The sequence below is a fragment of the Primulina huaijiensis genome, unplaced genomic scaffold (assembly GCF_012295235.1).
Source record: "Primulina huaijiensis isolate GDHJ02 unplaced genomic scaffold, ASM1229523v2 scaffold40847, whole genome shotgun sequence".
NCBI classification, from domain to species: Eukaryota; Viridiplantae; Streptophyta; class Magnoliopsida; order Lamiales; family Gesneriaceae; genus Primulina; species Primulina huaijiensis.
The window spans coordinates 708-13250 of record NW_027359682.1 but is presented as its reverse complement, the minus strand read 5'-3'; the positions used below and the strand labels follow the sequence as shown (position 1 = coordinate 13250).

The 12543-nt window shown below is 36.1% G+C and overlaps 3 protein-coding genes across 7 annotated transcripts; 2 read left to right on the top strand and 1 right to left on the bottom strand.

Moving 5' to 3' along the window:
- Nucleotides 1-164: 164 nt before the first annotated feature.
- Nucleotides 165-3080, bottom strand: LOC140969336 (ribose-phosphate pyrophosphokinase 4). 2 transcript variants are annotated; one of them, XM_073430658.1, is made up of 8 exons: nt 2613-3080; nt 1862-2177; nt 1629-1724; nt 1306-1374; nt 953-1081; nt 708-785; nt 513-612; nt 165-332 (listed from the first exon to the last, which is right to left on the bottom strand). In XM_073430658.1, the coding sequence occupies exons 1-8, from the start codon at nt 2945-2947 to the stop codon at nt 199-201; spliced, it is 1257 nt and encodes a 418-aa protein (XP_073286759.1). In that variant the 5' UTR covers nt 2948-3080; the 3' UTR covers nt 165-198. The 2 variants fall into 2 exon arrangements, with proteins under 2 accessions (XP_073286759.1, XP_073286760.1); XM_073430659.1 differs by lacking the exon at nt 708-785.
- A 1285-nt stretch (nt 3081-4365) lies between these two features.
- Nucleotides 4366-7421, top strand: LOC140969338 (F-box protein At1g70590-like). The gene is made up of 4 exons (XM_073430661.1): nt 4366-5028; nt 6264-6397; nt 6583-6765; nt 7128-7421. Exons 1-4 carry the CDS (start codon nt 4494-4496, stop codon nt 7293-7295), a joined length of 1020 nt encoding a protein of 339 aa, XP_073286762.1. The 5' UTR covers nt 4366-4493; the 3' UTR covers nt 7296-7421.
- A 2156-nt stretch (nt 7422-9577) lies between these two features.
- On the top strand, nt 9578-12122 carry LOC140969332 (uncharacterized). 4 transcript variants are annotated; one of them, XM_073430647.1, is made up of 9 exons: nt 9578-9829; nt 9945-10054; nt 10161-10279; nt 10372-10469; nt 10789-10876; nt 10976-11113; nt 11194-11302; nt 11481-11608; nt 11742-12122. In XM_073430647.1, exons 1-9 carry the CDS (start codon nt 9768-9770, stop codon nt 11784-11786), a joined length of 897 nt encoding a protein of 298 aa, XP_073286748.1. In that variant the 5' UTR covers nt 9578-9767; the 3' UTR covers nt 11787-12122. The 4 variants fall into 4 exon arrangements, with proteins under 4 accessions (XP_073286748.1, XP_073286747.1, XP_073286749.1 ...); XM_073430646.1 differs by having other exon boundaries at nt 11472-11608; XM_073430648.1 differs by having other exon boundaries at nt 9945-10058; nt 10195-10279; nt 11472-11608.
- The last annotated feature ends 421 nt before the right edge of the window (nt 12123-12543 follow it).

The following is a 12543-nucleotide window of genomic DNA, read 5'->3' as shown; positions in this document are numbered from 1 at the left end:
GGCCATCTTATTTACCAAGCAAAGAATAATAATAATAATAATAATAATAATACTAGCAAGCCACCTGCTGCATAGTTCCACTCACATAATATACAATACCAAAAAAAAATCCCCCGGATATGAAGCCTTGGTTTGCTTTGCTTGCCTCTAGATGAACTCGCCCCAGCAGAGAGAAGGGACGACTCCGTGGACCAACTACTAAACCTGAAGAGTGGATGCTATAGCAGCAGCAAGACTTATAACTTCGAACGGGGCTTTGTTTTTAACCTGCTTCACTGTTTGTGGGCACGAGTCTGTGATCCAAAAGTACGTCATCCCGGTCGAAGAATGTGCTGAAGAGATTAAAGCATGAGTGATCTTTAAATGATGCGTTACAAATATGCACCATGAAGAGAGAATTCAAGGCAAAGGCCAAGACCACGCCTTGATTGTAAAAGAAATAATACAAATTAATGAAAATGTTAAATGAAAGCTCAACATATATAAAATGAAAACTTTTGAAATGTTATCACCTCCATCATCATGTTTAAATTTCTCCCACGACTTGTTTGGGAAAATTCCATGCGTCACATATGCACTAACTTTTGCTGCTCCGTGTTTGGCCAGCACTTTCTGATAAACCACATATTACGAGGATTGTACATTCAACAAAATGTATCACAATTTTTCAGACTCTCACAAGCAGCAAATACAAGATTTTAAGATACTTTGGCAATGATTTGCCTCGTTTGAAGCAGATTATCCAAATTGCATGCCGTGAATGAAAACACACGAACATCATCTAGCTGTGTGTAAGAAGAAGATTGCCGAGGAGTAATGACTACAAGTGTGAAAATATGATGACAACAAGAATGACTGAATATCTTTGTGTCGTGGATCTTTTTTCCAGTATGTTAGGTGAAATATCCAAATAGATAACTCTCAATTCATGCAGTTAACTTCTGTTACTAACCTGACACTCTAGCAAAGTGCCACCTGACTGCACAAGGTCATCCACTATCACAACATGGCGGCCCTCAGGATCTCCCTCTTTTAGGAGTACAATTCGTTGATCACCTTCCCTAACTTTGGCACAAACAATCTGCCAATCGAACCAAACAAATTAAGTTATGCCAACTTAATGCACCATAGTTCATAGAAAAGAAAAATGGAGAACCGAGACACCACTTGTATGTACCTGCAGCCATGACATGAATTTATAAGCTTAAGGACAAAATATATAAATTAAGACAAAAAATTAATTACTGCCAAAGAATCATGATACTCAAGTGGCATTTTTCATCGAAGTTAATTAAAAACTAGTACCATTGGGAAGTGCTGCAGCTGCTTGTGAAAACGTTTCCACGCGCCATCATCTGGAAAGGCAACTGTGATCTGGACAGAGGAAAAAGAAACCGGCAACATTTACAATTAAAATTATGTTGATTGACTTCAGCTCATTTTTTAAATGGGTTGATTGATTTCACAAGAGCTACTTCTGAGAAGGTCAATTCGGTTGTCGTCATTGCAGAAGTATGAGAAAATTAGTCCCGATAAATCATACAAAAAAAGTATATCATAAAATACATCAATTTCAAGAACATTCAAATATCGATTCCTGTAAGGAGATCCAAAAAGCGGCATCTTACATTGTCAGAATCGGGGAGTTGTTGGAGCCTATTCAAAAGCAATGGTATACCACTTTCAAAGCATGGTAAGATATTGTCACCAAAGTAAAATCTCTCCTGCAGTATGAAGAAAAAATGGAAATGGTCACACTAAGAATAAACATATTTATTGAAATATTACAGACACCATTTTCATAGTATGAATGCAAGAGAGAACAATAACCGAGTCACCAAATAAATATTTTTGTACCCACCTGCAAGGCATGTATATCAAATATGACTAAATTAGTGGGTCCACCCCTTGATATAGGAATATTTGACAAGATTCTGGCCAGTGTAAATGCTGTGGCAACATCCCCTTCATCCTCCATACGCTCGGAAGTTCCCGTGGGGAAAAACGGCAGGACAAGAGTGAAAGATGAGACAAATAATTTTGGCAGGGCGTAGATTATAGACAATTGCTCAAAAATGACTCCAGGAGAGCTAAATGAAGCTAGAAAAGCTACATGTTGTCCACGAACTCCTTGAGCATTTGATATAAATAAGTTGGGGAATCCGTCTTCAAACGCCCTGATAGGTTGGAACTATTAAATAAGACACTTTAATATGGCATAAACCTTGCAGATCGTCAATATGTTTCAATAGTGAAAATAGACAAAGAAAACGATGTCTGAGAATACATTGTCTCCTAACATTTTCTTCATGAAGAAAATAACCAAAGGCCCACGAAATCAACTTAATAAAATGAAGATGCTGGCTTATTTGTTCAATCAAAGCTAAAAAGAATTCATGTTCAAAACAGGCGGCAATCATTTGGATCTCTCCATGAGAATGCTGCGAGTTAAGACGCATACGTAACAACTTAAGAGATAGCCTTAACATACGGGACAACAAGACTGCAATTATTGGTCATACTGAAGATCCCATCTCACTAACATTTTTAAAAAATCTATGAACGGAACTAGAAAGAAAAGAAATCAGATTCAATAATGACTAAAATGTTACCTCCAACTAATGCTACGAAGCTCAATGGCGTCGGATTCAGCGGCTATTCTCTCAGCCAGATCCCTCATCTCAGAACAGTGAAAAAGGCAAACCCTTTTGGAATTCTTAAGCGAAGAATTCATAGTAGAAGCCAAAGGAATTGAACTCGGAGGTTTGATTATAATATGAATTGGGTCGGTTGAAGAAACGCAGTCGACGGTCCAATTCTGGGGAACAGAAGATGGATTCATGATCTCGCAGCGAAAGGAAGAGATAAGTTTTTTAGAGGGGAGAACCGAATTTTGGGGTTTTCTGGACGATGCAGAAAAGTGAGAGGATGGCGAAATGGCTGACATTGGTGTAATCAACGGCGGTGACCGCCGCGTGCGGGGCGGAGTTGAATGAGGAAAGAGGCAAGCTAGAAGCGGCTTTCAGATTTTTGTCGGCTGTTATGTATCACGGACGTGAAAATGATGGATATCTCGTAATGTTGACTTTGCCGAGTAACTTGTTTGTTGAGTTTTAATTTATATATAAAATTATGAATTATCTAATTCAATATGATTTATTATAATAAGTGATTTTTAATAAAATAATAATATAATTCAATTTAAAATATTTATTATTTTGTGTGAAAATTTTTATTTGCTATTCGAATAATAATAATATATCAATTTACCATGTATAAATTAAACATATTTTTAAATCAAAATGAAAGTAGTATAAACTTTTTTATTTGTCAAAAAAATTTGAAAACATATAATAAATTCAAAGTAAAATCCCAAAATCTATAAATATTATTTTTATAATATTAGCTCATAAGATCAGTTACAAAACCATAAAATTATATTATTATATATCAACAATGTGAAAATTTTAAGCTAAACAAACATCTCTAAATTGAAAGAAATCGACACCAAAATTCATGTAGACATTTTATTGTGCATTTTTCAATCATTCATCACACGACAAATATTCACACCAAAATAAAACTCCATTTAAACCAACTTATTTGATCACATTCAAGATAAAAGAAAGCTATAAAATCAAATATTATCTATCAAAATCAAATTCAAAATTGCAAAAATTATATTATTAAAAACATGCATGAAAATAAAATGTATCACCAAGCAGAAGAGGAAAGACAATACCCGGGCTAAAGGCTCGTGGCAATAAACCAAGGAGTTTTCCTTTAGACCCACACTCCATATTACATGGCTAAAAATAAATTGGAGTTGGCGACAGGTGCCTTTGGATACTTGTGTATCGGCGGCGATATTCTTGATCAAGAAGGCAACGTCGGCCAGTTCTATGCTCCTCCTTTCGTATGACGCAGTAGTTTTCTCCTCGCCTTTAAAATGACAGTATATGAACCAAATTGAAGCGCGTGTTTGTCTGTATCAACCTTGTTTTTAAGAGAAGATATGATTCAAGTGACCATATTTAAGTTGAAGTATCTTTAAAATGTAATCTCATACACGAAAAGAAAATGACCACCTACCACTCTGAAAGCAAGTCATCAATATAGGATTATGAATAACAATTATTTAAAAGTCTTCTCTAAATGGGATATTTGAACAGTCATTTGCTTAGTTTTATGCAAGTTTCTATAAAATGCCAATGCCCTAAATACCCTTATTTGAGCCCTATTTATATGGGATTTATTTATGTTTACTTTATTATTACAATTTAATATTATTTGTGATCTGAAAAATTACATAAATCCTTGTATGTTTTACTAAAAAAGGCAGACTCAATAAATACTCCGAAATGGTTTCTTTCTGCCTTTCTAATTGTGTCTGACGTTTCAATTTATGTGACACCCCTACCCCTGCCCTCTCGCTCCACCGACGTCCACTGCCCCCAAACTCCGCCGCCGCACAATCGCCGCTCCTCATCCTTATGAAGCAGAAGACATGGCCATGCAAATCGGACAGCCCTCACTTCATAGCTCTCCCTTTCATAAAAAAACCTCACTCTTCATCAAATTTCATCAAGTCCTCCAGAATCCATCTCTCATCCAAACCGAACCCGTCATCTTCCCCGTCTTCCTTGTACAAAGGCCCCGATTTCTCCGCGCTCCCTTACGATGTTCTCGCGAGAATTATGGCGTCATTCTCTTTGCCGGACTTGAGGGCAGCTTCCCTTGTTTGCAGAGCGTGGAGGGACGCGCTTAAGCCCTTGCGCGAGGCGATGATATTCTTGAAATGGGGGAAGAGGTTCAAGCATGGGCGTGGGGGGATGAAGGCAAATTTGAGCAAGGCTTTGGATTCTTTCTTGAAAGGTGCGGCGCGTGGCTCTACGCTTGCTATGGTTGATGCGGGTCTGATTTATTGGGAATTAGGGAAAAGGGAGGAGGGGATTTCTTGGTATAGAAGAGCAGCCGAGCTTGGCGATCCAGCTGGACAGTGTAATTTGGCTCTTTCGTTTTTGCAAGGTACTTTGTTTAAAATCGCTTCCTTTCTTGAATTGTTCCTATTTGTATATCAATTTATTCTTTTATCTTTTTTTTTTGGGCTTGATGCCTGAGTTTGATATATTTTTGTTGCTTGTTAAATTTATGGAAATTTATTTCGTGCCTCGTGGGCTCAATTTGAATTGTGAATTTGGAATTTTGTCGATGCTCTTTATCGTCTAGCTAGAAATTCCTGCCTCATTAAGAAATGTGACAGGGAATGTTTGGTTGGTTGGGTCAAAAAGTGGATTGGAAGGAGGCTATGCATTGTTGGAAGGAAATGGATGAAAAGGGGAAGAACCAAAAGGACTTTTCCGGTGCCTCAATACCAGCAATTTTCTGCAATATGAAGTTTTAGGAGTATTGAATTTAAATCAAGCAACAGTTTAAGTCGTTGTGGTGGTTTTAGTGGTATATATCAAAGGCAAAATGTACGGCTTGTGATCATGATTTTGAGTATTTTAAGATGGACTGTTGAGTAGGAAAAAAATTTTAGCATGCCTTTGTGGTGGTGTTGTGGACTTAATATGTAGGCAAAATGTTAGCATCCGATTGTCATCGTTGTGCTAGATATCTTTTTTGTTGCCTTTTATTCTCAGTCAGTAAAAAATGAGTGATCTTGCAAGCGGTCTTATCTTTTCTTTTTTTTTTTCCCGAATGTTAAATTTCATAGTTACATAGACACATTTAGTGATATTGAACATGAAAATAAAGTGCAATGTTAGTGATTCCACTTTCAGTGTTGTCTTGTTTGATTATCGAAATGCAAATCTTAAGCCAAGTTGTTTCGAAGAAGAAATTTTTAGAACAGGGAGAAAAAGATATCCCAAGTAGTCCAAGTCTTTTAAGCTTGCATCTGTCTGTCTGATGTCCCGAATTGCTGCGTTTATTTTACTACAAAATATATATAGTTTCGATGCTTGAATGAAAAATAAAAATATATTAGCACTCTCTGCCAGGAAGTACTAGTACTTATTTTTACCAGTCAGTGTCATTCCCTTCACATTAAAACAGTACTGATTCGTGGAACTGAAGGATAAAATTTGGATAAATGGTCTTGACCACTTTCGTGTTGATAATAGCCATTTTTCCTCGTTACAAGGCTTCAAAAATCCAAAATGTTAGTCGAATGATAGATAAATTTGAATGCTTTCGCTTTCAGAGATCTGATGGACTTGATTTTGTTTAGCATGTTTTGAAGATCTTGTATGATGCAGCTAATCCTCCGAACACGGAAGAGGCAATTGAATGGTTACACAGGGCTTCCTTCACAGGCCATGTTCGGGCTCAATACCAACTTGCACTTTGCTTACATCAAGGTCGAGGAGTTAAACAAAGTCTCCAAGCAGCGGTATCATTTGGCACATCTTTACTTCTTTCTTTCCTGATCTAATTTTTTGGCCAATGGAGTACATACTGCTAGATTTGATTTTTTGAAATTATCTCATTTTTTTCCCAATTATTTTAGTCACGGATCTCATTTTTTTACATTGATTCCTCCGATTCTTCTCTCTATGGACTATTTAATTTTTACAGTCCCGTTGGTATCTGAGAGCTGCTGAAGGGGGATATGTACGTGCTATGTATAATACATCTCTCTGCTACTCATTGGGTGAAGGTTTAGCACAATCCCATAGGTTAGCAAGAAAATGGATGAAGAGGGCCGCTGATCGTGGCCACAGCAAAGCTCAGTTCGAGCATGGATTGTGTCTCTTTTCCGTACGTAGCCGACATCCTCTATAATCATTCATGAGAATACTTTCACTGTTTCGCATGGGTTCATTAGCTGGGTAGATACCCCCTAATTTATTGGAATACTATCTTTTTTCTTTCTAAATAAAAGACCGCATTTTGCCAACACCGCTAGTGGTGCAGTGGCATAAATTTCATCCAATAGAGGAAAGGAGTGGGGTTGATCGCACGTAAAAGCAATAACTCCCAACCCTCATTGTAATAATAGATAAATAAAGACCATTTCATTATCTCTCTCCATGCCATCACTCGGTAGCAGCATGATACCTGATCTATATAAGTATATCAGAATATGTAATTCATTGAGATTCACGCTACTACTTGGACAGGAAGGGGAGATGCTGAAGGCTGTGGTGTACCTAGAGCTGGCAACGAGGGCTGGCGAGAGGGCTGCAGCTCATGTGAAAAATGTTATACTCCAGCAACTTTCTGCAACGTCGTTTGATAGAGCAATGTTTCTTGCTGACAATTGGCGTGCTTTGCCGTCCACTCGCTGAATATTTATTTGACACTTTTACTTGCGTATTTCTTACTTAGCACAAGTCTTTATGATGTATATACTGAGTTTCATCTACTGAGAATAGCCTGTGTAATGTTAATTGTATGAAACTTGATCTTTTCAACTAGGTGTTTCTATGGGTAAACTTCAATAGATAAGGTCTGTGCGACAACGAGCAATCTTATTACTTGGGATCTACTCGGACTCAATCCAGTATTATGTTATGCTCGAATTCATCTATCATATATTATGTATAAAGTTGCTCCAGCGTTAAATGCTAGAAATGTTTAAGTTATTCTTTTAGGTAGACTTGTAATCTTACGTAATAACAGTTCAAATAAAACTTTGAAAATATGAACTTTACATCTCGGGTTCGAGTAAATCAATGAGCAGTGAATCATATGTATAAAGTCTCCGAGATCCTCCGACTATTTAACACAATCCCCCTTGCCAACATCCATAAAGCCTCTGCACAACTAATTTTAAGCATGAGTTTCATCTCTGGCTTCTCATTTTCCCTCACACACTGATGATTACCTCTAACCGAGTAATGATTATGCTAAGGAGATGATCCCATCCCTGGCTTGTATATATTCGTCTTTTCAAATTCTTGGTTAATCTGGACGATAGAATGAATACTTTGTTTCCCAAATTTGAGCTTAGGATCATCAATGAATAAATCAAAGGATAATATCGTCACAAGCGGCCTAATAACATTCTCTTTATCAGCCATTCTCGCCACTAACTTTGCCACCCTTATTTGAGCCAAGATTGGGTGGTATAAAGTAGCAATTTGGCCTTCTGCTGAGGAGCTATCTTTTAAGATCAGCTTTAGTAAAGGCAGAACTCCCCTATCCTTTAAGAGCTAAAGAAGCTAATTCATTGGAAAATGCTTCACACATGATTCAAATTAAACTCCTACATAAACATGTATTCAATAAATCCATTAACATGGATAACCGGGAGGTCATTATCATAGATAACCTGGTGCGCTTAACTTCGATTATTTTATCAAAATATTTGATCCTTGCTAATATAAAGGCTATTTCATGCGTGTGAAGCTTAATGGACGTTTATGTATACATCCAGACTCCAGTACTATCACCAGTGACTCATAGAACTAGAAAAAAGGTCCAACTCGTTAGCATTCATTGCCGTCCTTCCGTGATTCCAAGCTACCCTGTTAATTAGCATATATGGTTTATTTATTTTATGTTACATAGATATTATCTTTCTATCGATTTTCCACAAATAGTTAACAGATTATGGTTTCTGGAGCATAGTTACGATAGCATTTAGTGAAATCTATGCACCAAATGATTCCTTTGTATTCCATTCTTTTGTTAGTTTTAGCTATAAATTTGTTTCGTATCTATGTTGGCAGGGTGGAGAACTCTCTTTACTTCGATATGATCTGATAGTTCCATTCACTCGGTTTGTTGCTATGAATGGTTTAACGTCATTCAAAAGGTATCAAATACAAAAACTAAGAGTGAGTAAGTGAAAACCTACACTTTTTTTGTCCTGATTTGGCCATCACTGGTTTAATTGGGAGGATTTTAGAGCATGTTTTCTAGTAAATGCTAGCTGAGACATTTCACCCATTCTTATGTCACTTGCGTAGGTAGATTGTGAAGAAGACATAAAAAAAACCAATAGTGAGTAAGTGAAAACCTAAACTTTTTTTGATAATATAGTGTTAAAAATACTCTTGTTGAACTGTTTTCAATCAAAATATAAAATGTTGATATATTGTGAACGGTAAATGAAAATAAAAAATAATATTAGATCATATAAAAATATTATGTGAATTTTTTTACCAAAATAATAAGATCCCTTTCAATAATCTGAGTCAAGATGAAACCTGCTTCTAGGTTTAGTCATCCATTTATTACTATTATTAAGAATCTCTATAATAGAGACAAAAATGGTGTCTAGATCTGTTTTTGACTCTTCCAATTTTGTCATTATGTGATATCAATTTGTTTTTATTTTTTTATTTCAACAAACACTTTTGTTTTTATTTTTTTTAATTACAACAATTCAAATAACACTTTAGTCTTTTGATAATTTTTCAAATTTCACTTTAATCTTTCGATAATTATAAAAAAAACTGTACAAACATCGCATATGCAAAATAGCTAATGGCTATTATGCCTCATGTACCAATGACGCAAGAAGGATAAATTGACGACTGCCCAATACATTTTGGACTAAAACAGTGATTTCATATTAATATAGGGCTACATTTAAAATATTATAATTATATACGTAAAGAATGCCAACCGAATTTTTCCCTTTGTACCTTCATAGGAAATAAACCCTAGTTCGTCTGCCATCGCAAAACCTCAGCTTTGCGGTGGTGTTCCGCAGTCAGGGCATGACGACAACCATTGCTGTCAACCAATTGGTGGAAATTTAGCCATTTGAGAGCTATACTTCTCATACTACCCACTATAAAGCTTGAAAAATGCAGCACGACGAGGTCATATGGCAAGTCATCAGGCACAAGCATTGCAGTTTCATGGCCAAGTAAACGTTTTTCTGTTTTTACCCTAAAATTGTAGCTGACGTTTGAGTTTTTTTGTTATGATCTTGATATGTGGTGTTTTTTCCTGTTGATTTTGTTGGTGTATTTTACTGATAGAATCGAAACTGGGATATTCTGTCGAAACCCTTATAATGTGACGGGTATTTGCAATCGGAGCTCCTGTCCTCTCGCTAACAGTCGCTACACCACCATACGCGACCATGAGGGTATGTATTTGTGCAATTAATGATAGTATATCTGTATGAGTTTCTATATTCTGATCCGTTCCAGTTATTCATTTTGTTGTGGGATGTGTGGTTTTTTTTTTCGCAGGAGTTTTCTATTTGTATATGAAAACTATAGAAAGGGCGCATATGCCCAATAAATTGTGGGAAAGAGTTAAATTGCCGAGAAATTATGAGATGGCCCTTGAAACAATTGACAAGCACCTGGTATTGAATCATTTCACTGATTTCACTGATTTTGCTGTGATGTTTCATGTTTCTCACAATTCCTGAACATCAATTGCTGTTGATTTTGACAGATGTACTGGCCGAAACTACTTGTACACAAAACAAAGCAAAGATTAACTAAGATGACACAAATGCGTATTCGCATGAGGAAACTTACCTTAAAAATAAGGTTCACACTTTCTTTACCCAAATGCAATATTTTAAGCATTGGAAGATGTAATCTGCTAGTGATTCTCTGTTCAAATTGTGTGGAGACTTTTAAATTTTGGTTTTTTTTTGTTTGCCTGTGGCCCTTTGTAGCATTAGATACTTGCATTCATGTAATTTTATGATGGTAGCCTTCGGTTTAGGTAACTTAAATTGAACTCCATTGGTCTCCATTTTAGTGGTAATGCATGTTTAAGCATTCTCTCCACTCTCCCTTGATTAATGATGAGTAATGCATCGTTTATCTTTGATATACTTTTAAGGTGATGTCATATGTACAGAGAGAAGATCATGACAACACCTAGGAAAGAAAAGAAAAGAGAAGCTCGAAGAGAGGAAAAGGCTCTGAAGGCAGCAGTATTAGAGAAAGTCGGTATCCTAATACTGTACTGTTTCCCTGCATAATGTTTTACATAATTTTGTGTTGGGGTGTGCCTTGGGGAAACTAAAACTAATACCTCCTTGCAGAATATAGAAAAGGAGTTACTTGAACGCCTGAAGAAAGGAGTTTATGGTGTCATCTATAATTATCCTGTAGACAAGTACAATGAAATCCTTGATAAAGAGGCTGTAAAAGATACTGTTAGTGACTATGAAGAAGAAGAGGTAAGCAAAATGGGTGGCTGTTCATCCAGGTGATTATTTGGTTCTCCATTTGAGATAGATTTTATTGCTGGTATGTGCAGGAACCTATGATAGAATATGTTGAAGGATACGAGGAGCTTGAAGAGGAGGAGGACATGGAAGATTTTGGTGCATTCGCTTTCAGAGAAGCTGAAATGGATGATGATGCTGGTAAAATTTATCGTGGTTTTGTTCTTTGCTTAAAAAAACGTGTTAGTCGAGCTTTAAGAGTGGTAGATTCCTACAAATGGATACTTGATTTTATTTCTTTTGTGAAGCATCGATGCCTTTGATTTGTAGATCTTCAATTGCTTAGCTATTAGTTCTTTTGAAAATACAGATGTTACAGATGAAATGGACGATGATATGGAAGAGACCCTGGTTGTTGAACATAAGAAAGGAAGAAAGGATTCTGCACAAAAGCTGGATAAAGAACATGGAGGCAAGTTGAAGAAGAAAGCAAAAGTACTTGTTGAGGTAAGTTACGACTCTAGTATTTTCTATTTTCCTTATATCTACTCCCTTGATTCCCCTTATACTACGTTTTTTTATATTTCATTCAACGTCCATAGGAAAGTAATTGCTTCTAACACTATACTGTGTGTTCTAGGTTGAGCACGAAGATACAAGTGAAAGGCTAAGAGCTGTGCTGTGAAAGTCTTTTATATCAGTTCAAGTTTTGATTATTGTCATACAATTTGTTGTGTGATCGAGGCTCCAATGAATTAACTATGGCATGCTGGCTTGGTGAACTGTGTAAAGTCACCGGAGAGTAACTGATATTGCTAAGTTTAACGAATTTAGAATTCGAATGGCCTCTCTTCGACTCATTGCACCATTTTGATTAGTTCGGAGTCTTAAGCTCTTGACGTAATCAAAGACCTATCCCTTTGTTGAAAGGGAAAAATTTTTGGGACTGTTATTTTGTATATTCACGCTGTTGAAGGATTTTGTTCTCTGACGTTCCCAAATTTATTAATTTTTCTTTTCAGCTCGATGAAAACATTATTAATGGTCAGATTCTAGTATGTTATCTGCATAAATAGAACATGATGAAATTTCGCAATTTGGACGTATAAAACAAAATTGAAAGAAAAATAAAAACTGTGATTAATCTATTTGGAAACTATGTCTTGAAATTGTAGAAACAAGGGAAAGAATCAATCCCTGGAATAGCCTGACATGATAATGGATGGTAACACCCTACTTCGACAAAATCGTTAAAATAATGAATTTGAGATTTATTAATTTGTTTGAATGGACAAATTACAAATTTTATATTAATTATGATAGATTTAAATATATATATATATATATACACACACACACACACATACAAGATTGATGTAATTTTTTAATTTTTCCAAATCAAAATAATCGAGATTACTAGATGAGTGTGGTCCTCAAACGTC